General features: G+C 35.0%; 2 protein-coding genes and 1 long non-coding RNA gene across 5 annotated transcripts in view; 1 reads left to right on the top strand and 2 right to left on the bottom strand.

Moving 5' to 3' along the window:
* The window catches only part of LOC108068349 (broad-complex core protein isoforms 1/2/3/4/5), a 55,762-nt gene extending 52,603 nt beyond the window's left edge, over positions 1–3,159 (bottom strand). For all 3 annotated transcript variants that reach the window (XM_017157846.3, XM_070213520.1, XM_044392784.2), the window contains exon 1: positions 2,531–3,159. The gene's annotated coding sequence lies outside the window, so the exon portion shown is untranslated. The remainder of the gene's footprint in view (positions 1–2,530) is intronic.
* A 4,728-nt stretch (positions 3,160–7,887) lies between these two features.
* On the top strand, positions 7,888–9,029 carry LOC108068342 (angiopoietin-related protein 1-like). The gene is made up of 3 exons (XM_017157841.3): positions 7,888–8,142; positions 8,299–8,735; positions 8,791–9,029. Exons 1-3 carry the CDS (start codon positions 7,888–7,890, stop codon positions 8,945–8,947), a joined length of 849 nt encoding a protein of 282 aa, XP_017013330.2. The 3' UTR covers positions 8,948–9,029.
* A 7,979-nt stretch (positions 9,030–17,008) lies between these two features.
* Positions 17,009–23,123, bottom strand: LOC138912522 (uncharacterized). Its single transcript, XR_011418072.1, has 3 exons — positions 23,033–23,123; positions 22,418–22,966; positions 17,009–17,115 (listed from the first exon to the last, which is right to left on the bottom strand). It is a non-coding gene; the product is annotated as an uncharacterized lncRNA (long non-coding RNA).
* Between the last annotated feature and the right edge of the window lie 3,517 nt (positions 23,124–26,640).

Below are 26,640 nucleotides of genomic sequence, written 5' to 3'. Positions count from 1 at the left end.
GCCGAGCAAATAGAATGGGAGGCAATGGAACGATGAAGAGGAGGAGCAGGAGGTGAAACCAACTTTTGCTTGCAATTTTCAATGCGCAGGTTAAAATGCAACCACAATTTTATGCCAAACACTAAGGGAGAATTTCAAGGAATTTTTTATTACAAAGTCAAATCCTACAGTGGAACTTGTTTTAATGTTTTTGTTCAAAAATTTTTTTTGTTTTATTTCTATATCTTTAATTAGAAATTGAAGTTAAGATTTTTATAAAAACAATGTGAGCAGGAAGCTGCAACTTGCAGTTTATCATTTCCAAATATTTTCGCATAAATAAACTCCACTGCAGGTTCACTTATTTTTCAAGAATATTCGCAATCAAAACAAAACTGTCGGAAAGAAAATAAGTGTGAAGAGAGGGAGCAAGAATAGGTGTTGCCACCCACTCCCACTCAAAAATCTGGGGCCTCTCTCCCTCTCTTTTTTGCGCCCAGAGAGGCTTATCATTAATCGCGCATTATGCAGTCCGTTTTGTTCCCGTTGTTACTATTCTTTTTCTTTCTTTACTAGACCAATCCACGTTTTTATTTCTGCTATTGTTCGCCCCATGGTTGCTATCCCGCTCTCGCACACACATGCAGCGAATTTGCCGCCTTTTGGAGCCTCTCCCATTGCATTCCCCCCGTTTCTTCTTACTTTATGCATGTTTATTTGGCAAATGGATAATGTGTGTTCGTTCTACGGCTTTTTCACTTTTCTTAGCTCCTTAAAAGTTCTTTCATGCACTTCATGTTTTTTTACCATACAAACAGTGAGCCAAATTCGTAAAAATAAATTTTTTGTAAAGGAATTCAACAATAACATTGATTACATATTTATGAAAAAAATAAAAAATTACAAATCGATCCTTAAAAGCAAAGTTATTTAGGAGTGCAAGAGAGATGGAGATATGCAAGCACACAATTTTCGAGATTGCAAAGCGCCCCCTAGCGACGATTAAATGGTTGGTGTTGGTCGCTAATGGATTTCTTACGATAGTTCTACTGAATGTACATGATCACTAATCAGGACGCAAGAATTTTGCATCAGGAATCAAGTAGCAAAAAAATAGCTCTTTTCTTGATCCATGATAGATTGTTTCTGGCACGTATCGATGGTAAATATAAACTTATTAACATACAAATTTAAAAAAAGCCATCCCACTAATCGATCAGTTGTTCTGCTGAACGCGACCATTTATAAATCAAAAATAATTAAATTTTTACTGTATATTAAGAGGGCTCTCGGTTTGTGGTCGTGGCGGTCGGTTTCCTTGACTTATTTAATTTATCTGAACGAGAATCAATTATGCTGTTATTATGCTGGGTATAAGTCAAAGGAAATATCAGCTGTGATTTCGTTTCTGCAAAATCAAAGCCAAAATGCTTTAGCAGAGACTTCATCTGTTTGAGAAATGTTAGAAATGTCAGATAGAAAATTCACTAGTCGAAAAATATTAATCCTTGTAGTGTGACCGAATTTTTCAGAGTTCACCCGCAATGCATGTAGCATGGTCTAATATTTATAAACATTTAGTTTATTAGAAATATAAAAAAATAGTTTATAATTATTATAACCAATTTTCAAAATCATTGAACTCATTAACATGGGGCTCTCTATATATGCACATCTAACTAAATGTTACTAACTAAATGTAACTATTAGGTAATAGGAGCAATGACAACGCTTTTGATATAAAACGCCCTATGTACTGTAAAATTAGTCAATTATCTAAATGCTTATGACACGTGATTTCCGCGATTAAATTAATTAAACTTAAACATATTAAAAACACACGATACCATTTTCATATTGACATTTTAAGTATAGCTGTATTGTTTTGATATTGACCTCAACGTTTCTTGACCCCTTACAAATTCCATTAAACCGTTGTGTAGTTCTGGAAATTAGATTTGTTGTCTGTTACGAAGCCGCATACAAATAAAGTAGCCCACTGTAAATTACTAAATTCATTCGGGCCCGGGCCCACTGTCCACAGGGAGGCAACTTCGTTTTTGTTGCGTCTCTACTTTGGCTTTGCATGGTGTGCATGCGAGCGAGCGAGATAGCTCTTTTGCAAGGGAGAAGGAGGGTTGGGGAGGGAGCCACGGAAAACAAGAAGAAGGGGGAGGCAGGGCGCAAGACAAATGACAGCGCGCTGCGAAATGAGTGAGTGGGTGAAGGAGAGGCGAAAAGAAAATGGATTTTAAACATTTTTGTTTTGATTATTATTGTTCTTGTTCGTCGCAAATCTTTGCAAAGCGAACGGGGCGAGGAGCGGGAAAGGGACCGTCGAGCGGAGAGTGAGAGAGCGAGTGGGAGAGGGGGAGAGCGATGTAATGCAAATGTAATGCTGAACAATTGCATTTGCCAATTGAAACCAATTGAAAGGTTTGCAGTATTTTTATTTTTTCTCCCCTGCCCCTCTTTTTTTATGCACTCCGCAAACAACAAATATGTTCGCCTCTTATTTTTAGTTTGGTTTTGTGGGACTCTGTCTCTTTACCTTTTCGCTATTTATATTTGATTTTCGCTGCTGCTGCAGTTTGCCGCCTGCCTTTTTGCATAATAATAGAGGAAATACGTCAAAGAGTTCCCGTTACGTTGCGTTTTGTTGTTGTTTTTGTAGCTGCTTCTTTTTTTGTACTGCATGCGTATTTACCGCCAGTTTTGAGTTGTTTTTGCTGCTGCCTTTCTTGTTTTTTTGCTCTTTCGTTTGGTTTGTTCACTTCGTTTTTTATTAAATTTTGTTCGCTTTTATATTTATTTTTCGCTGCGCCTTTTGCTTCTACGCTCGCTCACGCACACAAGCGCGCACGCACCGCACGTACACACACACACGCATTGCGATTGGTTTTTCATAATTCGCAAAGCAGAAACTTTAATTTTATTCTATGATGATTTTCTCGGGCTCTGGCACGCTGTCGCTACATATTTTTTGCATTTGGCTAACCATTACCATTGGCGCCGCACTTTGACCGCTTCATAATGGGCTGTATTGAAATTTTCCCAACCGCGCTTTTCCGCACTCTTTTTCGCGCACGCACCGAAATTCGCTGGCAAAACGGAATTTAAAATAATAATTATTTTTTCAGCTCGTCGTTCATCGGAGTGCTCGTGTTCGCCATTTTCGTGTGGCGCTGCCAGACCGTCCAAAGGTGCTTAAAGGTAGCAAAAGGTGGTAAAAACGGTAAAACTACTTGTGCTATGTTTAAAATTGATTCCTTATTTAAATTAAAACTTTATTTTTTTCTTTACTTATTTTCCTTAGTAGAAAAATCCGCGAAATTCTGTTAATTTCTCAAAATATCTCAACTAGGTGGCATCTCCTTATCGGCTGTTCCTTGCCTCGCCGCTCGGGCCAGCTAGTTGTCCCGCTCGCACAGCTGCCACTTGATATATTGATTTTTTTCACTATGGACTTTGCTTTGGGCGCGCAAACACCTGAAGTTTGAAAGTACTAATTAGATAAACCTACATTTTTGAGGTAATTATATTCAAAGTTTGAAATATTTATTTTTAAACAACTACATTGGAGTTAAACAAGTTTGGTATATTTAAGATTTTGGCATCAACTATTACAATCGAAATTATTTACGTTGCCCTTAAATATAAAATGGCTTAAAAAACGAATAGGAGAAATTCGAGTTTATTTAATTAAATAAATTGGCCTTCAAATTAGTCAGTTTTTATAAGAATTTAAATATATTTTATTTTGATAAAAAACACACAGTTCTCAGAGCTGCCACCCTTTTATATAGCTACCCAAGATAAACAAAACCTAGATGCAATGAAACTACCGATAGTCTTCTACCCGTCTATCGATATTTTGGCGCCTCTTATTTTGAAATTCAAATGCATTAGCCCGTTAAAACTTGATCATTACATTAAATTTAGAAACCCGTTTAATGCTCGTGTGCTTGCAAGTCATGACTGCTAAAATGCCAAAAAAACTTTATGTTTTTATAATGAGCAAATAAATATTCGCCAGCAATAACGTGCAAATTTGCATAATGAAGGCGAAACCATTCAAATGAGTTGCACTTTTCCCCCGCTGCCTTAATTTGTATAAATATGTGCGAGTGGGTGGGAGTCGCCTAGCCCCCATAAAAAACCATAAAAACGAAGCTAGCATACCAAACGACTGATTTGCAGCGTAAAATTATATATATCTATGTGTATAGAGATTTGCATTTGGATGCGTGGAGCTGCGGGTAAAAGCTAATAGCTAATAGAGAACTTACGTGCCAATTGACATTCATGAGTACCCAAGGTCGAATACATTAAAATAATTGCATGTTCTAGCTCCAAAGCAATAGAATAGTATAGAAAACAAGACAAAAAAAAAAACAATCATAATTGTAGCATGATCGAGTCGGAAATTAATTGCCCTGGTTTTCCAACTTTCCAGCGCGGAAAAATCGATCGAATGTGGGGTTAAAAAAGGGGTTGGAAGTGGGAAACCACCAAAAACCACACAACCATGTACACCTATTGCTGTGCTATGCACATGTATACCATATATACCATATACCATATAATTATAGGCGCACATAGGCGTCCCCCTACGAAACCGGCCCCTGGAAAACCCCCTTACTCCATTCAAATAACCCCACACGTCAGCCACATAAACATATATCGTGCACAAGTATTTATTTTGGTACATGCACTACGCTTTGAGTGGCGGGTGGAACTTTATCGTGTCACGAGGTTAAATCATTTAAATAAGTGCTGTGACACCAAACCATATCCGTTATATTTACAAGAAAATATTAGGTTAGATGAATAGAAATCTTCCAAAGGAAAATAGTTAAAGAATATTAAAATGAACAATATACTGACGAAAAATATATATCTTGATATATTATTATATATTTTTTAGGTATTTGTAATTCCTTTGAAATAAAAAATAAATAAATATTAAAAAAAGTTTTTATTTTCACATGTTTTTTTTAAGCCTGGTCTTGTGAAAATATAAAATTAGGTTTAAAGTTTGTTTGCTTGAATATCGAGCCCAAAATACCGGTGCATCCTATTAAAGTGAAAATCCTCATCACAAAACTAACCCAAGTTAATCGTTATTGATTTAACATTCCCCCAATTCCATTGGACTTCCAGTGCCATCTCTAAAACACACACACCCACAAGTGGAGAAGGACAAACAAACAAAACAAAAGATCCCCCACACCAAAAGAAACAATAACAACGACAAAAACAATTGGGATCGAAATGGAAATGGAAGCAGCGCGTTGCTCCAAAAAAAGCATAAAGCACGTAAATGGAAAATAAAATGGGGTGGGGGTGGGGGGAAGAGAACAAGTAAGAGCAAAGAGAGAAAGGGGGCAAGAGCGAGCCAGGAAAATGAGAGTGAGCGCATTAGAATCGCTCTGCTGCAACAATTAATGCATATTAAGGTCAGCTTTTCTGCCCTTCTGCTCTGCTTTTCGAAAACCCGCCAAGTGCGGCCCACAGGTGGCGCTAGCAGTTCTAAATGAAACGGGGGAAATCTGTGTGTCAAAACGGGAAAGTACCAACAGATAAAATGTAAGTCAATTTATTCCGGAGAATTTATTTAAAGAAGTTATTTTTTAACTTAAATAAAATATTAACAGCTTCTCTTAACTATTATAGTTGTTTGAATTATTTTGAAAGTTAAAACACTGTAAATTTGTATGAACAATGTAAATATATTACAAATAATTATTTAAGTTTATACTTTAATTCTGCAAAATTCGGGACGGTAATGTCTACAACTTTTACTTATAATGATTAAACACATAATTTAATAATTTTGTTCTTGAAGTTGATGTATTATTATTTTGGAAGTGAGAAATACATAAATATGGAATTTACTAAATGTGACTAATATAAATATTATTTTTAAACATGGTTTTATAGAGACTAATTCATAGAGTAAAATTATCGAAATCAATCTAATGAATAAATAGGAAATATGTACATTTTAAGAACTTTTTAAAAGTCAAAATTTAGATTTGAAGAGCTTGATTTCTATAGTTTGGCAACATTTGACTGTGGAAAATTGGAGCTGTGGAAAGATCGATGGAGCGAACATAAATAGCGCTGATTTCACAGTCGCTGATCCAAAAACTGGGTGCCCAAAAATGCCAATGAGCATACACACAGCCCACTCGAAATGCCGAAAAACTTCTGTTTTTGGCATGGAAAGGCAAAAGCAACAATAAAAATAACAATAACAACAGCAACCAGTTAACAAAAGCCACAATTTACAGAGCGATTGACGTCATTTGGAAGGTTTTTACATATACATATATATTTTTTTTCTATGGAAAAGTTTATGTAAGTCTGTGGGCAGAAAATGTGTTTTTGTGTGTGTATTAGTGCGCGTGTTGGGCGACAAGTGCAATGCATTTCTTGAATGGTGCGCATGCACTCACCCCTTTGCCACCCCCTTTTCCGCCCCCTAACCCCTTTCCACCCCCTAACAAAGCGAGAGAGAGAGAGGGAGTCGAAAAGCTTTTATGAGTGTGTGCAAAGCAATTTCATGTCATAAGTGCATAAAAATTGCAAGGCCCTGAAAAGCGGTTCGCTTCACATGACAAACATTAGATTTATCAGTCGCGCTCTCTCTCTTTCTTTCTCTCTCTCTGGTATCGCTGTCTCGTTCTCGGGCTCTCCACCGCTCATTATCTAATGTTCACTTTGGAGGTTTTTGCAAAAAAAAAACGGGAAAAGAGTAAAAACTATAACCTGCCCTAGAACTTTTTTTACATACCAACTTATGCACACACGCGTAGATCTAAAGTTCGTATGTAAGCACAGCTGCGGTCAAATTGGTAGCACCTTTTAACTTGAATCTAATCACTAGATGTAAAGCATCCAACCTGAATTTACAAGAATTTAATTCTTCTTACGTACAACAATGCACAAAACCAACCATCTTTGGTTGAAAGAGATTTCTGTGACACTCCCGTATAATGGCACTGTCCACATATTACGTAATCAAATTTTATTTGATTTTTGACCCCCCTACATGTAATTAATTACATTAATCAAACAACAAAAATATATTTTCCACAGAAATAATTATTTGGTTCTAAATTACTTTACTTCTGTCTCAATTGGCTTTGTGTAATTCTATATTTTCAGTGGGAATGGTGCGAAATCGAACTTTTGAGTTTTAAGAACGTGTTGTTTTAGAGGTTATACAAAGATGTATACTTTTGGGTGCTTCAAAAACTAAGAAAAAGGAAGAAATTTTAAATTAATTTTGCTTTTCATTTTTCAAAAAGCTGACTAACTCCTGTCTCTAATCGCAAATTAGAAAAAAATTACAGAAATATAAAATGTCAATATAATGAGTAATGGGTAAGAAATTTGGTGTTCTGATTTATTTTTGGATAAAGCGCCAAAATAATTTATTTGTAACCGCGGATTATTCCTATAAATTCGGGCACACTTATGCCTAATGTTCAGTGCATTTTAAATAAGACTTGAGGTTGGATTGGCATAATGAAGTCGTCCTTGATCATTTGCCTGCCAGTTTGGCTCTTGATATTTCTAGCCGGTGCAGACGAAATTATAAAAGTGCCAGTGAAATCTTTGATCAGTAATCAGAAAGATCGACATATTTCATTTATCTTGAGTGATTATGAAATTCTTAAGAAAGAATCTCTTAATTTAACAAATGCAATTGATATTTTGCTAGATCATATTAAACTCATGGAAGAATTACAAAAGAGTAAAGGAGATACCATAAATATTTTGACAGAAAAGGTTAAGGAAAAGCAGAGTCAGCTAGAAATGGCTCGAGGTGAAATCAAAATCAAAGAGACCCAAATCAGTGATCAAAGGGAACAGCTGAAAAATCAATTGAAAAACATTATGTCGCAAAATGAAATTCTAGAGAATATAGAAGGCGAGGTAAATAATATGAACAAAACTGTTAAGGGCTTACGTGATCAAATCGATAACAATGAAGAGGTAATAAATGTCAAGAACGGAGAAATTAGAAGACAAAGTGCAGTAGTCAAGGAACAAGCTAACAAAATTGGCAATTTGACAGAAGATATTACAGAGTTGCAAAGTAAAATCGCCATCAGTGATCAAAGCCAAATTCTAATGAATTTAGAAAGCGAGGTAAATAACATGAACGCAACTATTGATGCCCTAAATCATTTTATCGATGACTACAAAATGGAAATTAATGATAAAAATGAAGAAATCGATAGACAAAAAGCATTGATACTGGAGGATAATATCAAAATGCAAAATTTTAAAACAAATATTTCGCAGTTAATGAGGCAAATCCAAACCAAAGATGATGAAAAGACTTGGATTACTATTCAAAAACGGTTTGACGGCTCTGAAAACTTCAACCGAAAGTGGGCCGATTATAAGAAGGGATTCGGGGACCCAAGTGGAGAATTTTTTATCGGTCTAGATATAATACATGCCATGACGCATTCACGACCACACGAGCTTATGATAAAGCTTGAGATGATTAATGGAAGCACGGGCTATGCTCACTACGATCATTTCGAAATTGGGAACGAAAAAGAGTATTTCGAACTAAAATCGCTGGGAAAATGCACTGGTACAGCCGGTGATTCACTCTCAGAAACAGGACTTCACCTTAAGTTCAGCACCCTAGATAGGGATAATGACTTAAGCTCTTCAAATTGCGCTGAATCTCACGGTGGTGGCTGGTGGTATAAACACTGTTCACAGAGGTAAATATTTAAAATAAAAATTAAATTCCATTTACATAAATACATATTGTTACAGTATGCTAAATGGAGAATACAAAAAAGATGGCCGACGAAAATTGAGCCATACCTACGGTATTCATTGGGGAACCTTTCAAAACAATGACTGGTCGATCTCGTTGACCTTTGCTGAAATGATGATTAGAGCCAAAAGGGATTCGGATAAGAATGTGTAACAGATTTGGACTTTCAGAATGATTTACATTTTTCACTAATCTAAAACTATCTAAAAAATGTTATTTTAGATGTGTTCGTCTAAAATTTAGTTAACCACTCAGATTTTGTATTTATTTAACGTTTTAATCGTTTTTGGTTTGAAATTTAATCAAAATGATAATAAAAAGTTTATAAGAATTACAAAAAAAAGTATTTTCTTCCTTTTTCTAAAATTGTATTGAAGTTCCTCTTTTTAACATCATTTAAGAATAAAAATATGATTTTCTAAGCCCCCTTTAGTGTATGCCACTGATAGCAAATAAGTAACAAACAGTAATCGTTATTATACCTTCTTAAATTTCTTACTTAATACTGGGTTTTCGCGAAATTTATTTATCATAAAAATTCTGGATAACAGACCTTTGTGAGTTTCTGTGAATTTCGATAATTTCATGGAATAGTTATGTACAATGTACATTGTACATAGAGAGAAAAAGCAATCTAAAATTAAAAAACAAAGCATTTTAAGTAACTAAGTATGGATTTCTTAAAAGTTGATTGGCTAGTATTGGTGAGACATTACCAAAATGCTCTTAAATTTCAAAACTTTACAAAAACCAAAACAGTAATTTCTTCAAGACAAAAACTCAAAAAAAATCTTTCTGAAATCTTGATTTTGATTTTAAATTTAGATCGTACTTTTTCGTTTAGTGTTCGTTCGTTGCATAGTAATGTTTCCATTCAAATAATGATTCTTGGAATTCCTGGAAGTTCTTGTGTTTGTCCGGATTTCAGAGAATAAAACCCAAAAAACTTCAGTGAATTTTTAATATAAATGCTTAGCAATTGCTTATGCAAATTTCAGTTCAGTTAAGAACAAAGTTAACGTTGGTTTAGCATAATGAAGTCGGACTTCATGATTTTTCTGTCGGTTTGCTTTTTGAAGCTTATATTATTTGCCGGCGCAGATCCAGTTAAAGAATTGCCGCATAAGTCTTCGGTGGAGACTATTAGTATTGAGTATGGTGAACTTTGTGCATTTAATTTGAATGAGGATTCCCCTACTATTGAAAATTACTGTAAAGATATGCTAAGTAATGTCAAACTGGAAAAGGAGAAAAGAGAAAATAAAGTAAATAAAATGATAGATAATATTAATCAACTACAACGTCAGATCGATGCCAATAAGGAAGAAATAAATGTCAAAAATGAAGAAATCAAAAATAAAAGTGCAGAAGTCCAGGAGCACTCTATTAAAATAGAAACTTTGACACAAAATATTACAGAGTTGCAAAGAGAAATTGAAAGCAAAGATGTTATAATAAGTGACCAGAGTAATCAGCTGAATAACCAAACCATATGTAAGTTGAACGAAAGCGAAGTTCCCAAGAATGTAGAACACGAGGTTTATAGTACGACCGAAAATAACTTGCAAGGCCAAATCTGTGTAAATGAAGCAATAATAGATGCCAAAAATGAAGAAATTAACAAGAGAGAACGCTATAATCGAGTGCCTCGACTATTAGATACCCGTTACTCAGCTAAACAACTTAATAGAAATATGCCTCCTTTTTTGTTTTTCGAAGCTGGAATTAGCTCCCGTTTTTTACCCAGGGAACTCCACGTGGAGGCCTTCTAAAACTTTCAATTCTGCCTAGCACATCTTCCGTCTCTCTCTAGCTCTAGCTATTGTATATTGAATTGAGCCATCTACCCCAAGATATTGGTACTACTGGCCATGAAAGGCGGAAATGTAGGCGCTAGACAGGTTTAAGCGTTAAATGGGTTTTGCGGGCGTTAGAGTGGGCGTGGCAAACTTTTACTTGGCCAATCGATATGTATTGACGAAACAAATACATATCAGTTACTATTTTCATAATAGCTTCAAAACTGTGGGCGATAGAGAGGGCTAGTGGGCGTTAGAGGGGGCGTGGCACCTTTTTGAAATAAACTTGCGCTGCGTAGGAACTCCCAGAATCTGCATGCAAAATGCCAATCTTCTAGCTTTTATAGTTTCCGAGATCTCAGCGTTCATACGGACAGACGGACAGACAGACAGACGGACAGACGGACAGACGGACATGGCTAGATCGACTCGGCTAGTGATCCTGATCAAGAATATATATACTTTATGGGGTCGGAAACGCTTCCTTCTACCTGTTACATACTTTTGCACGAATACAATATACCCTTTTACTCTACGAGTAACGGGTATAAAAATCAAAGTGCAGTTGTCCAGGAGCAAAATATTAAAATTGACACTTTGACACAAAATATTACAGAGCTGCAAAGAGAAATTAAAAGCAATGATATTAGAATGAGTGAGTTCAGGGATAAAGTATTAACTCTTATGAATTTAGAAAGCGAGGTAGAGAGCAGGAACGCAAGTTTTGATGACCTAACCCAATATATAGATATCTTTAAAAAGGAAATGAATATGAAAGATGAAGAAATCGACAGACAACGAAAATTGATCCAGGAGGATAATTTAAAAATGCAAATTTTTAGAAGAAATATATCCGAATTGGAGAAACATAATGAAGAAAGAACTTGGCTTACAATTCAAAAACGTTTTGACGGCTCCGAAAACTTCGACCGAAACTGGGCGGATTATAAGAACGGATTCGGGGACGTAAACGGAGAATTTTTTTATGGTCTGGAGTCAATTCACGCCATGACTAAGTCACGACAATACGAGCTTATGATAAAGCTTGAGATGATTAATGGAAGCACGGGCTATGCTGAAGCGAAAAAGAGTTTTATGAGCTAAAATCGTTGGGAAAATTCTCTGGTGACGCCGGAGATTCACTCTCAAATTCAGGACTCCACCTTAAGTTCAGCACAAAGAATAAGGATAATGATGGTAGTTCTGTAAATTGTGCTAAACTACATGGCGGTGGATGGTGGTACAAACATTGTACTAAGTGGTAAATATTTTAGATCAATAAGCCCTTTCAGCCAATTTATTAACCCTCATGAAATTACAGTATGCTCAATGGAAAATTCTACGAGGATGGGCTACGAAATAACACAGGGGAGACCTATGGAATTCATTGGGGAACCTTTCAAGACAATAACTGGACGATCTCGCTAACGTTTACTGAAATGATGCTAAGACCGAAAAGTGACAAGGCAAAGATTCCATAAAAGGTTTGGACTAACACATAATAATTTAGTTAATAACTTTAATTGATGAAATTACATTTTTTAGAAGACTCTGAAGACCCAGAGACGGTTGGGTTAAAAGCAAAGGGGAAATCCATGCGTATACCTCAATATTTGGTTTACCAAGATTCAAATAAATTAAAATATTTAGGATGGTTTATAAATTGATTTATAATTGTTTTGTTATAAATTAATACATTTTGACGATTTAATAACTTTATTTTTTGTTAAAATATGTTCTTACGCACAAACAAATTTTAGCAAAACTTCCGTCTAAAGAAATAAATCTTAGATTTAATTTAACTTATTGATAAAAATAACTTTTTTCGCACGTTTTGAAGGGTAGAAATCAGTCTAAATTCTTTTGGGGCTTTGGGATATTTAAGGGCTGTATCCGGTCCTATCATTGTCACCTCAGCTGTTAGTATTAGCTATCTCAATTCTGGTTGCAGTTTTTGTTGACTTGTTTTATTTTCGCAACGAAGCCCTTCAATGGATGCCCACACTCAACCACACACCTGGGTATCAACTCAAAATGTAGAGAGCTAGCCTCTAGAATTATCCACGTGCGTACATATGTGCATACTATATGTATGTGGGTCTAAGTACCTAGCTATATCGACAGGTGTTGCCTTTTTTCTCCCATTTTTTACAGACTGCACCGCCCTTTTAACGTGTCATACTATGCGTTAACATTCAGCTCAACTAAAGTAGCTGCTTATATCTATGATCCCCAACCGATTCAAGTAAGTAAAGTACTTGAAACTTAATGCAGATTGTTCAGAAATTATAAGCTTTTGGAAATATAATGCTCTATAAATAATTAAGCAATCAATTAGTTATTTATTCAGTACTGTGTGGGCTGAAAAATTGAATAATACCATTTTTGTTTGTTATCGTTACTGATATGGAATGCGGACGAAACACTATGTATTTTTAAAATATTAGACAGAAATAGGCAAATTTTAATATTTCAATGTAAAACATTTTTAGGATCATTTCAAATTAGAAAAAAAATATACAAAAATAATATAAAAGATATGTATGAAAATATGTTTTTATTAGGAATACATATGAGTTTAAAAAGAATAAGAACAAAACTAAAAACCAAGGTTACACACAGGTGGTGTCACTCTTTTTACCTGGGCTATGACATAATGCCTAGACTTAGTTTAAGAGCTGCCCAAAGTTAGCAATTTAAATTTAATTGACAGTTCAATTTAATTGCGGCAACAAATTAGCTGCGCTTAAAAGTTAGTTTATGAGGAAGACGAAAGTCTTCTTTGTTTTACCTGTATGCGCTTCAAACAGTAATGATCAAAATAGTAGTAGTAAGCTTTTAGCTTGCACGACTATTTTGTGACATAAATATTAATAAGTTATATTTATTATTATAATGAGTAATATCATTAAAGTTTTTAAATTTTAAAGTTTACTATTTAATTTGATGAATTTTCAAAAATGCAATATAACACCTAATTTTTTTTCAAAAACCAAATTTGTTTGGAATATACGTGATACATAAAAAATTGTATAATTATGTAGATTCACAAAGAATATAAATTTAAATTTAACATCCTCGAAATATTACAAATATTGAATTTAATACTTATAATAATGTGAAGGCAAATTTGGTCCTCGCTATTGTTAAATCTACTATTCATTAGCCAGTACTAAAACCTAGGTTATGAGCTAATGCTAATCCGTCCCCCTTCCCTTCATCATTCATTGTTTTCTTCCTCCTCCTTTAAGAAAAAGCTCGCTTGGCAACACAAGTGGAGAGTAAAGACAAGACAAAGCAAAAGGTGAAAATGAGAGGAAAAAACGAAGCATACTTCGTGGCGCTTTCGCGTGGACTCCCCCTCTTTTTTGCGTTAGCTCTCCTCACTCTGCTACTCTCTTTTTTCACCCCCTCTTGTGCTTTCTTTCCCTCTCTGACACGATTTTGACTCGTGTGGATCTCGTGCTCTCTTTCACTCCCCCTCGGGGTAAGAAGAGAGGTGGAGGAGGGAGCATGACAGAGAGAGCTTGCTCGCACCCTTCGATCTGGGGCTCACTTTTTGTTCTTGGCTGGAATGTGGAATAACGGGATTGCGTACGCCTCTCATTTAACGTTATTTTTAGGGTAGTTTTCTGCACTTTGGCCCTGAAGCTCTATTTACCTCAATCGATGTTCCCTAACACCCTCCCACCCTCCGAAATCCCCCCACCCCCTGCAAAATGCCCACTTTTTGGGGTGGAAATTGTTTCGGCTTCGGGGATCATCATCATCGTCGCATTGTAACGAACCGAAATAAACTTAGTTTTTTCTGTTTAGGGTTTCACCATTTTGCTGTTTCTATATCTTGTTGTTGTTGATGTTGCTGCGTTTGTGGGCCGACATGACAACGTGAAATTTACTTTATTGTCTGTCCGTGTATTCCATTTCAAAGCATTACTTTTTCGCTGATGCGCCCTCGGGGCAAAATCGGTGAAGCGCCCACACCCATCTCCATAAATGTACAAAAACACCCAATACACACTCACATGTCCAGACGACAGTCGAACTCCCCTAACCACTACTCCCTCGAAGCCGAACTTCCAAATGTTAATTCATAATTAATATCCGTATCAGAAAACAAAAAATTCCCATAAAAAAAAATCAATATAGATATAAATCATACTCAAGTAATCGAAATATCTTTTAAATTCTAAAATTCGAAGTTTTCCAATCTTCTATGCTGAAAAAAGATAACAAAAAATAAGATAATAAAAAAAAACAAAAAAAAAAAAAGAAAGGAAGCTAGCTTCGGCCAGCCGAAGCTTATATACCCTTGCAGATCATTCCTATTAATTAACAAATCGCAAAAATGTTCAATTTTCTAATATTTCTCATTAATTTTCCGATCGTTCCTATGGCAACTATATGATATAGTCGTCCGATTTTGATCAAATTAAAATTGAAATTCGGAAATATTTAAAAAGAGTCATATCCTAGAGTAGAAGATAATACAATAAAAACCAATGAAGCTAGAATTTATTTTCTATTACTTTTCCATTAATTTTCCGACCGTTCCTATGGCAGCTATATGATATAGTAGTCCGATTTTTTAAATAATTAATTCGAAATTCAGAAATATTTAAAAAATAACATTCCCAAAAGTAGAAGGTAATATTTCAAAAACCACCGAAGCTAGAATTTTTTAAAGTTTTTTTTCCGATCCTTCCTATGGGAGCTATAAGATATAGTTGTCCGATCCGGTCGGCTCCGACATATATACTACCTGCAATAGAAAGAAGACTTTTGCAAAAGTTTCGTCCCGATAGCTCAAAAACTGAGAGACTAGTTTGCGTAGAAACAGACAGACGGAAAGACGGACAGACGGACAGACAGACAGACGGACAGACGGACATGGCCAGATCGACTCGTCTTGTGATGCTGATCAAGAATATATATACTTTATGAGGTCGGAAACGTCTCCTTCACTGCGTTGCAAACTTCTGACTGAAATCATAATACCTTCTGCAAGGGTATAATAAAAATGTTTTTTTTATCAAAATATTATTAAAAACTATGACTTGTTGTTTAACAGGAGAATACAGTTTGATTTATTAACTTTCATAAAAATGTATTTCAAAAATGTAGAAATATCGCCTTGGAATCGCCAGTCTTTGGAAATAGACAACGAAAATTGATAGATTTTTATATGATTTTTTTTTTAACCAAATTTATTTTTTTCGGATTTTTTTTATTTTGACATGTTAAAAATCAAATTGCTTTCCGGCAAAATATGTATGTCTCATAAAGCCTTACAAATGTACATGTTATGTGATCTGCACTGTATGTGTACCCCATCACGGGATCGTCAAAAGCTCAACATCAAAATGATTTTTAAACATTGTCTTTGTTTTTTTTTGTGTTTGCATGCAACTTTCTATGTGTGTATAAATCTTTTTTATATGTAATTAACTTTTATTCGCGGCTTTTGTTTTTTTTTCCATTGGTGTTTCTTTGTTGCCATAACAATTGCAAAAACTTGAATTTCGGCGTGTACGAAAATAAGTGCTTACGATAACTGTGTTTCATCTAAAAACCGCAGCCACAACAGTCATAATTTGGAAACCATAATTGCGCATCTTTAAGTTCTGCAGATTAAACTTTTTATAATTAATGGACACAAAAATCGCAATAAAAAATGTTTTCATTATTGGATGACAGACTATAAATAGTTCCTGATTAATTTCAAAAATCGATTTCGTAAACCTTGCAATTTTTTCTATTGACTGAAATCCCTTTTTTATTATAAATAGGTATTTTGAAATTTTCATTTCGATGATTTTTAAATATTTTGAAAGTTGGAATTTTTACGTTATAATTTTGTGAAACATTTTTTTTATTAACTTTTTTACCTGTAGACAATACGAAGAAAATGAGCTGAGATCATGGAAATATGAAGACGGTGCTCAGCTACAGATCGAAGAACCAGAAAACTTGTTTGGGACTACGTTTTTTGTAGTCTTTTTTTGGCAACATTTTTTTTTCCATTACTGAAGCTGTGGTAAAGTGAAAATTTGGGCCGCACCTCAACCTTCTGAAGTCTGTCAACGTTTTTATAGGCCGCAATCTCTGGAGATCTCCAGACATTACCCGTACTTTCTGACCCTAGATGGCAGATATTTAGTTTTAAATAGCAACTCGCAATGAATTTAAGCCATAATTTGTATAACATATAATATTTGTTTAATTAAAATTATTTAAAACTTTCTTTTTTTAATTTTTAATAGAGATGTAAAGTATCAAAATTCCGGGAAGATGGGCTTAATTCTGGGACGGTTTTATCGAATTGACCAAGTTAAAATTCACATATGCATGTATGAGTCACTGATTGAGTGCATGGGTATGTTTCAAAGCTTTTGCCGTTGGGTTTTTACCTTGTTTTCCCACCTCCATCTTCTCTTTTTCTTGGGCCTTCTCATTGCTTCCACAGAATGGCGAATACAGCTGTTCCATAAAAATTCCTTTTTTCGCGTTTAATTTTAGCCACTGAAATTGCACGGGGAAAACAAAAAGTGCAAGAACAAGAAATGTTTATTTTCGTGTTGTGCTCGAAACTCATTTACATGCAAAAACACACAAACACACACTGACAGAGCCAGCCAGCCGACGAAGAAAATGCAAAAGGAAGCGAACAAAATGCGTGGGACGCCAACTCTACACCCTAGGGCACAAAAAGATGGCTAGGGTTAACCTTGAAGGAGTCGCGCTCGAAAGATCCCCAGCATATAACGTCATCACAGGGTGTATCACTTAATAGAACAAAACCATATTACAGAGAAACTAATTTCTTCGAGGCAAATCCCCAAATCCCTTATCACCCAAATAAAATATTTAATTTATTTTTGCCATTGAGAATGAGATATTTTGTGTTTGAAATTTAATCCATTATTATCACATTTATTTTAGGAATACATAAGTTATAAATTAGTTTCAATTAGAGCATTACATCATATTTTTAGGAATATTTTGATGATCTACCGTTTATTCACCTTTTAAATCCATACAAATAAAATTATGAAGTTAAAATATACATAAATAGCTCATAAAATTATATTATTCCGATTTCTACCATTTAAAATAAACTATAAGAAGTCTACAACAAATGTTTCCAAATATGTATCTATTTAAAAGAGAGCGAAATATTTGGATAGTAACCTTCTTTATATGGGGCTGCTATTAAAGGTATCTTGAAATCGATCAATTTTGGGATCAGATTCGCCTTGTTTCCCTCTAGCTTTTCGCAGACTGCTTGCTGCTGTTTCTCCCCCCCTGATAAAATTCACATGCGAATGCAAATTGTAAATGCAAAGGCAAAGCCAGCGGGGCAACATGGCCACAATTTGTGTTGTAGAACCCACAAGACCATATAGTAGACCCATTCGTATCCGTCCATCGAAAACCGAGAAGCCGAGAGCATTTTTATAGCCGAGAAGAGCAGATGTGCGGCATTTTGGGTCCCGCTACACCGATCCAACCAACCTCCCCCCGAAAGTACCTTGAATTTTCCCATTTTATGCGCCCCTACCAATTGTGTTTTGTTCCTCCATTAATCTGTTTTTCGTGTATATACGAGCAGAGTATGTGGCACATGCATTTGTTTTTCGTTTTTTGTTTTTTGCATGCTCATGTTCATTTCCTTTTGTCAATTGAATTTAATGGAGTTGAGTGGCGACCCTATCGCCTTGGTATGGGTGAGTATCTGTGAGCGGTTCGTGTGGCCAAGGGTGGAATAGAATTGATCGATCAAGTTGATCAGGGAAGCGTGCAACGATCGTGTGCATAATGTATGTGTATATATTTAGGGGTGGTTTCTTCCCGATCCTGATCTGCAGCTGTTGGGTTTTTTGTTTTGTGCTTCGCTGGTTGGGGAGGGCGGGAAAATCCCCGAGTGCAACCCTTGGGGGATCTGGATCCTACAGCTGGATCCAAAACACCCGGTTTCCACACCAAAAACCTATTTTAATACCTATCCGCATGTGTTTTCATTTTGTTCTCCTAAAAACATAAAATGTGGAAACCTTTAAATGAACATGTGGATAATTAAAAAAAAAATAATTTTCCATATGTCACACATCTTTAAAAAATATGCAACATTTAAGTAAAGCTTAAAAAGGCAAACAGTAAATATAAAAATAATTTTATTTTTTATAATTCTTTAGGATTTATTATAAAAACAATTTTTTTTTAATTTTAAGCTTACTAAAAAATAATATTTAAAATATTTCTTGTTTCTAAAAATACTTAGTACTTACAAATCAAAAGGTTAATAAATGGTTCAGGTACCAAGTAAATTTAGTAATGTTAAGAAAAGATCCATAAAAAACATAAAGACTAAATTATATCAGTACACAATTTTTTTGTGTTTTTGGAGTTTTAAACAGATAACACTAGTTTACAAAATAATATTCTTGGTGTGCTCCCCAGCAATTGATGGCAAATTCTGTTAGCGCTGGACCCCTAGATCCCAAAAATAGCACTTATTTTTTTTTCGATGGCACAGTTTTTTTTTTAAGATTTTTTAAAGTTCGAAATGTTAAATTTCGGACTTTTTTCGAATTTCTTCTTATATCTCGGCAGATATCCACTCGGTTGGGCCAGTTTTAGTTTTATTTTAAAGTCAATAGATCAGAGCTTAACTTTGCTATACAGATCAATACGATTGGATGAGTAATGGCAGCGCAGAAGCTCGGCAAAGATGAAAAATGTGTTTTTTGGTCGTCTGTAAGTCGGCTGTATATATCGTAAAAACTCGAAATAAATCCGTTGAAAAATCATAATGGATACAAACTTAAAGTTTACATCCTACCGAATAAAACAAGCCGGATATGGCCCAAATCCATGGAAAACTGGATTTATGGTGGATTTTTAAAGTTCGGATTTTTCCACTTTTTTCGGTTGACAGAGTCCAAATTTAAGATTTATCATAGGCGGCGACATGTAAACAAAAATGAGTGGTGACGGCAGCCGGGTCAAAAAATAGCTAAATTTAAAAGCTAGAAAATTATAAAAAAAATTTAATATCTGAAAATTCCTTTAAAAATATAAAATTGCTTGCGTTATGACTGTGAGTATTTTTAATTAAGTACTATCCATTTGGATAGTTCATTCTTATGAAAAAAGTAACCTTAATTAAAAAATTAAATTCACTTTAATATTTTCTAGCTTTTAAATATCTGATTTAGCTATTTAGTGACCCGGCTGCCAACACCAATTATTTTTGTTTACATGTCGCCGCCTATGATAAATCTTAAATTTGGACTTTGTCAACCGAAAAAAGTGGAAAAATCCGAACTTTAAAAATCCACCATAAATCCAGTTTTCCATGGATTTGGGCCATACCCGGCTTGTTTTATTCGGTAGGATGTAAACTTTAAGTTTGTACCCATTATGATTTTTCAACGGATTTATTTCGAGTTTTTACGATATATACAGCCGACTTACAGACGACCAAAAAACACATTTTTCATCTTTATCGAGCTTCTGCGCTGCCATTACTCATCCAATCGTATTGATCTGTATGGCAAAGTTAAGCTCTGATCTATTGACTTTAAAATAAAACTAAAACTGGCCCAACCGAGTGGATATCTGCCGAGATATAAGAAGAAATTCGAAAAAAGTCAGAAATTTAACATTTCGAACTTTAAAAAATCTTAAAAAAAAAACTGTGCCATCGAAAAAAAATTTAGTGCTATTTTCGTGATCTAGGGGTCCAAATCTAACAGAATTTGCCATCAATTGCTGGGGAGCATTTCGGCTGTAAACTAGTGTAACAAATCTATATAAATTGTGTGACACTTGTAACATTTATTTATTATTGACTATGATTTAAAAGATATCTAAAGAAATAGGAAATAGCTAATAAATAAAATCTAGACCTTTTAACTTTTATAAGTACAAAGGCCATTTTCATAAATTATTTATTTAGTGCAAACGGCGCTGTTTATTGTTGTTATTTCTCCACATTGTTGGATAAACCTTTAATCCTAGGCATTAGACGCAGTTGTAGGATTTTTCTCAACTTCAAGGACATATTTAATTCCCAGTGTGTAGGGGATGACGGCAACTCTTTTTTGTTCAGTGCCAAGTCCCCTGTGAGATCGCAGCTGACGTTCGGTTCGCTTGGGTTTTTGCAATAACGCAATAAAAAGGGGGGACGATGTGGAATGGGACCGCCAACAACCCCTGACGACAGGATCTGTTTAGTGTGTACGCGTTTTCCACCCCATAAAAGAGGACAGTGCTGCCCACCCTCGCACCCTCCCGAATTCGAGACCGACCACCCGCCGACCGTCTGCTCGTGATCTGGCTGTCGTTCCCCCCGTTTTCGGGGTTTTAGGGGTTGGTTTTTGGTCCTTGACAGCGTCAGAAAAAAAGCTCTTTGCTCCGAGCAACCCCCCAAAGGAAATGGGAAAAAAGGAACGGGGCTGGAGCGGCAACATCCGCTGGAAGGGATGGAGGACTATAGGGTTGCAACTGTGGTCAGAGGGGATCATGCTTGGCTGCCGCTCGATTTCTGGGCTATATAACGCCTGTCGCTGCCAGACACCCGACCAGTGGACCACCCTCCCATGGCAACTCCTCCACCCCAGGGCATCCTCGTCCACCCACCCCTTCAAATGCGTCCTTGTTGCGAGCACTCAGGGGGTATTAGTGCCTTTCCCAGGACTTGGCTATTTTCGGGCCTATTATGCGTATATTGAATTTTTTGCAATGTTTTGCAGTTCTAATGTGTTGAGCCTTATAAAAAAAATCAAGAGAGAACGCTATAGTCGGGTTGGTGTCCCGACTATTTAATACCCGTCACTCAGCTAAAGGGAGTGCGAGGGAGATGAATATATACAATTTTGATTGCGCATAACTTTTTAATGAATAATCCGGTTTGAAAAACGTCTTCTTCATTTCGATAGGTATAAATATTTTAAAGGTGTGTGCGCACGATACATTTCAAAATCGTTAGTGGGCGATTGTGAGCGTGGGGGCGTGGCGCTCGGCTGAAATAAACTTGCGCTGCGTAGGAAGCCCAAGAATATGTGTGGGAAATCTTAACCTTCTAGCTTTTGTAGTTTCCGAGATCTTCCTGCGGATCAAGAATATATGTACTTTATGGGGTCGGTAACATACTTTGTTACATACTTTTGCACGAATACTATCAGGGGTGTCACAAAAATCTCTTCCAACCGAAGACGATTGGATTTTGCATTGATGCACGTAAGAACTTTAACGGATTTCGGTTGGAAATAATTTCTGTGACACCCCCGAATATACCCTTTTACTCTACGAGTAACGGGTATATCCTTCAGATAAATATAATAACATTTACCTTCCTTACTACAACGATCGATTAATTGCTTAATGCCAATGTGTAAAACTTTTTGAAAACTCTAGTACATAAGTTTAACATTCACTGAAAAGGGAGAAACAAATTATCTATGTTTTTACTAAATTTAGAGTATTTCAGAAAATGTAAGATAACCCTGAAACACCTTACCCTTATCTGTAGGTCATATTATTCTGGAATTAAGTGATCGAACTATAAGAAATAGTTCTCTGGTTCTTTAGTTTAACCAACTACTTCCAACCGAAGTCCGTTATGTTTCTTACGTACATCAATGTACTTCCTTTGTTGGAACTACATATGTATCTAAAATTATGAAAGTATCTTGTTCTGAAGAAAACTCAATACATCGCTTCAAAAGCTATAGTCTTATGTTTCCCATCATAATCCCCTATATTCATCTGCAACATCAGTTTACATTTAACATACAAATATACAAACATACATACATACATATTTGCAAAATATCATAAAAGCATCAGTTGTCAGGGGTATTGAAAGCTTCGTTCCACTCCGGTTCTCTAATGGGTTTTTGTGTAGGGTTGGAAAATCGATAATCTTGGGCGGATCGGGAATGGAAATGTGCGCAGTTGGCAATCAGATAATGGTGATGATGATGTTGAATATTTCCGTGGGGGGAGTTTGGCTTCCTTTCACTCGGATTAACTCGCTATTGTTACTAATTCCCTCTCTCTCTCTCTTTCTATCTTTCTCTGTTTCTTTTGCTGTGACCCAAAAAGTAATGAGCAAAAGAAGAAAAGAATTTAAATTTGCAAGCGAAAGAAAACCAGAAAGTTCCATTAACAACAAATATTTTCGGCAGCCTCAATTTTGGCGTTCTCTTCAGCTTTTTCGGGAGCGGGAAGCTGACCAAGGGGGTCGGCCTATGGGGTTTTTTCCCGATTGCGAGCGAGCATTTTTTCAAAAGCACAGGCCATCCATCACCAATACACTGAGAAACAAATTTGATCGGATAATGTATTTTAATTTACATGTTTTAACCTAAAAAGAAAAATAAATGGATTTGTTATTAAAGATAGGATTTTACTTTTATACAAAAGTTTTTACCTTAAAACACATTTTCTTTAAAGAGGGATTAATCGTAGTTTTTAAATTTCCTGTAGTATTATTCTGCGGACATTAAAAAGTACCCCCATTTTTCTTTGGTTTCGTTTTTTTAAAGCTAAAAGAATACTTGCAGATTTAAACGATCTTTCAACGAAAAGCCAGTTTAACCATTTGGTTTGTACCAAAGTCTAAATTGATCAAGACAATTCTAAATTTAGAACACATAATCTCAAATTGTTTTCCTCTGTACGAAAGTCGCTCGAAAGAGAGTAAGCGAGAGCGGTAGAAAAAGAGATGCAATGCTAATTCTAATTCGAGTTCGAAATGAAAACGAAGCGAAGCTCAAAAACCCGAATCGGATTTGGAATTGGAATTGGGAGCTGTGAAAAGAGCGGCGCGAAATCATAATGGAAATAAAAAATAGCAACCAAACTTACACACATGGACAGACAACGAAGTATGTGGAAAGAAAAGCCACAAAAATGTGTTCAACGAAAATTGTTGAGCAAAAGAAACGGCGGAAAAAATTCAATTACATATTGACTTTTGTTTATTTGTTGGCGGCTTTGAAATGGATTGGAATTTTTCGTGTTGTGCTGTGTGAAATCACGGACTCCAACTTTTTTTTTCGTTGTTTTTTTTTCGAGCGGGGTGCGGCATAAATTTTCACTTTGCCCAGGTGAAATAACAACAACAATAAAAAGCAGCGTAGAAGTGTTGCCAAAAATACAAAAGCACACACACACTCTGGAATTTCGAATGCCAAACGAGTTTTGGAACTCAGGTTCCTCTTTCCCTCGGCGAATATTTTCTTCGTCATTCGCAAGCCAAAAAAAAAAAGAAAAAATAAACAAAAAGCGTTGAAAAAAATTTCCAACTTTTATTGTTAATTTCTTTGAGCGCAGCTTTTTTTTAAGCTGTTGCGCGGGCGACGACGACCAGAAAGGTACACTGCAACAAAACGATTCTTTATTGTCAATAAACCAAAAAATTTAATTTGTTTTAAAACATAAATTTTATTTAACCAATTTTATTTAGAATTTAAAAGTTAAAAAAAAACAGTCTAGAAAATCCACAAATACTCTATTACTACCATTGAGCTTACAAGACCAATTTGGAATTTTAGTATTGATCTTAAAATAAATCAGTTTTCTAGGAATAGAGAGATTTCCTCTCAAGTCCACAATGATCGTATTTCTTAACGTGCATTAGCATTATTGTTATTCTTGTTTTTCGTGTAATTATGGTCTTGTGCTGACTTTTTTAAACACTTATTTGCTCAAATCAAGTAATCATTTATTTTTAAGCATCAAAATCAAGTTTTGGCAATTGCTAATGCAAGATGAGGAAAAAAATGGTCAAAGATTTAAATGAATGTGTGCTCACAGGTATGCTTGTACAATGACGATTTTATTAGAAAGTAGCAATTGGCAAAAACAAACAGATATGCAAAATGGCAAAATGCTAAAAAAAAAAACAAAAAAAGTGGAACCATAAATTGAAAGTTTAATCTTCTCTTGACACCTTTCTACTTCCCCCAGCCGGGAATTTTAATTGCCTTGCTAAAAATAATGACAGGTGACTGGTGAATTATGTTCTTCAGCGATAATTACATTTATTTTATTTGTTTTAATATTAACTTCATCAACTGTTACTTTATTTAAATTTTGTGGAGTTCTGCCAGCATGATGAGGTCATTTTATTTGGGTACTTCAATCTTTTGAATACCATTTGAAAAATAATCTCTTCATAATAGGGATGTCGAAAATATATCAAAATATCAATATATCGATATTTTTTACGAAAAAATAAATATTTTTATCGTGATATTTTTTTTGAATATTTATCATATATCATCGATTTTTTTTCACATTTTTTTTGATAATTTTAAGTGGTCTCACTTTTCATCGGGACAAGAAAAAATACATATGGGACGCTCCATATCAACCCGGCCACCCCCCTTTTTTTTAAATTTTCTATGTGGAAAGTACCACATTGATTGCAAAGCCCCTTGCTTCTAATATTTTACCTCATACCCATTTTTTCAATGTTACCACTCTTTCGCCGTATAATCGCGTAAAAAAGAAAACACAAAATCATTTTTATCCTGCGAACGAAAGAAACAATTGGCATGGTTCAAAATCAGAAAAACCTGTCTTTCCATAGCCGGTTACGAGAAAAATAATAGATTTTATTAGACTGTAGATGACCAAGCGATAGCGTTTTTAAAGTCTAAAAGTAGGATTTCGTCCAAAGGGCCAGTCTGCTAATTCCTCAAGAGAGATCCCACTTTGAAACCAGTGGCATAAAATCCGTTAAAACTCGGGCCTTTTGAGAAAAATATAATGGTATTTTTGCAGACTGGCCCTTTAGACGAAATCCTACTTTTAGACTTTAAAAACGCTATCGTTTGGTCATCTACGGTCTTAAAAAATCTATTATTTTTCTCGTAATCGGCCATCGAAAGACAGATTTTTCTGCTTTTGAACTATGCTGATTGTGCCTTTCGTTCGCAGGTTAAAAATGATTTTGTGTTTTCCTTTCAGCGCGAATATACGGCGAAAGAGTGGTAACATTGAAAAAATGGGTATGAGGTAAAATATTGGAAGCAAGGGGCTTTGCAATCAATGTGGTACTGTCCACATACAAAAAAAATCAAAAAAGGGGGTGGCCGGGTTGATATGGAACGTCCCATATGTGAAAGATGAGCGCCGCTAAAATTTATTTTTCGGCAAGTGAAAATGCATAGCATAGCATTCAGAATTCAAGAAAACGCGCTAAAAAAAATGCGCGGGAAATACTTGACTTGAATATTATAAATAAAAACAAAAGAAAGAAAAATAAATATTGTTTTCTTTCATTTATTAATAAATATAAACTAAAAATTATAAAAATATAATTTAAGATCGTATGTGGGTTAATGTTTAGTGGTTAATGCTTATGCAGCTTAAAATTAAAAAAAAATAATAAAACAAAAATATCAAAAATATCTGATATATAGATATTTTTTTTCTGATATATCAAATATCATTTTGATTTTTTGTTTAAATAAAAAATATAATCGATACGATATTTTTAAATATTTCGACATCCCTACTTCATAATTAACTCATTACATTTTTTTGTTTGAGAAAAACTATATTAAAACCTGACTTGTTAAAATTATTAACCTGACAAAAATTATTATCAATAATAAATATTATTAAATAATAATACTATATTTTACCATATTTTTGCGATCTATGTACAAAGCTTTTAACATAGAACTCCTTACAAACAAACCATATTTTCTTATGTACAATGAGCCAACCGAAAAAAAAACTTTTGTTTGCCTTTTCATTTAGCGCGACTTCCTTTGCCGAAACCCCTTCTTATTATTTTTCCCCCTCCCCCATCACTTTTTCCAAGCAGACAGTTGCAAAAAGCAATCAACTGTATCGTCGAACAGTCCCCTCTCGCTCGCACTCGCTTGTTCTAGCGCACGAACGATCTTCGTATTTCGAATGCAGCAGAAAGAACAACAAAAGCAGAAACTTCGTGCTCACACACACTCGCAAAGCCTATTTCTTTTTCGACTTTTATTCGAACTTTTTTGCAGCGATTTTTCA

Source organism: Drosophila takahashii, chromosome 2R, assembly GCF_030179915.1.
Source record: "Drosophila takahashii strain IR98-3 E-12201 chromosome 2R, DtakHiC1v2, whole genome shotgun sequence".
NCBI lineage: Eukaryota > Metazoa > Arthropoda > Insecta > Diptera > Drosophilidae > Drosophila > Drosophila takahashii.
This window is presented reverse-complemented; position numbering and strand designations above follow the sequence as displayed.

Coding starts and splice junctions, on each gene's coding strand:
- LOC108068342 (XM_017157841.3), top strand. CDS start 7,888: ATGTCGCAAAATGAAATTCTAGAGAATATAGAAGGCGAGGTAAATAAT. Junction 8,143..8,298: donor TAATGAATTTAGAAAGCGAG/GTAAATAACATG, acceptor AATATTTCGCAG/TTAATGAGGCAAATCCAAAC. Junction 8,736..8,790: donor TATAAACACTGTTCACAGAG/GTAAATATTTAA, acceptor ATATTGTTACAG/TATGCTAAATGGAGAATACA.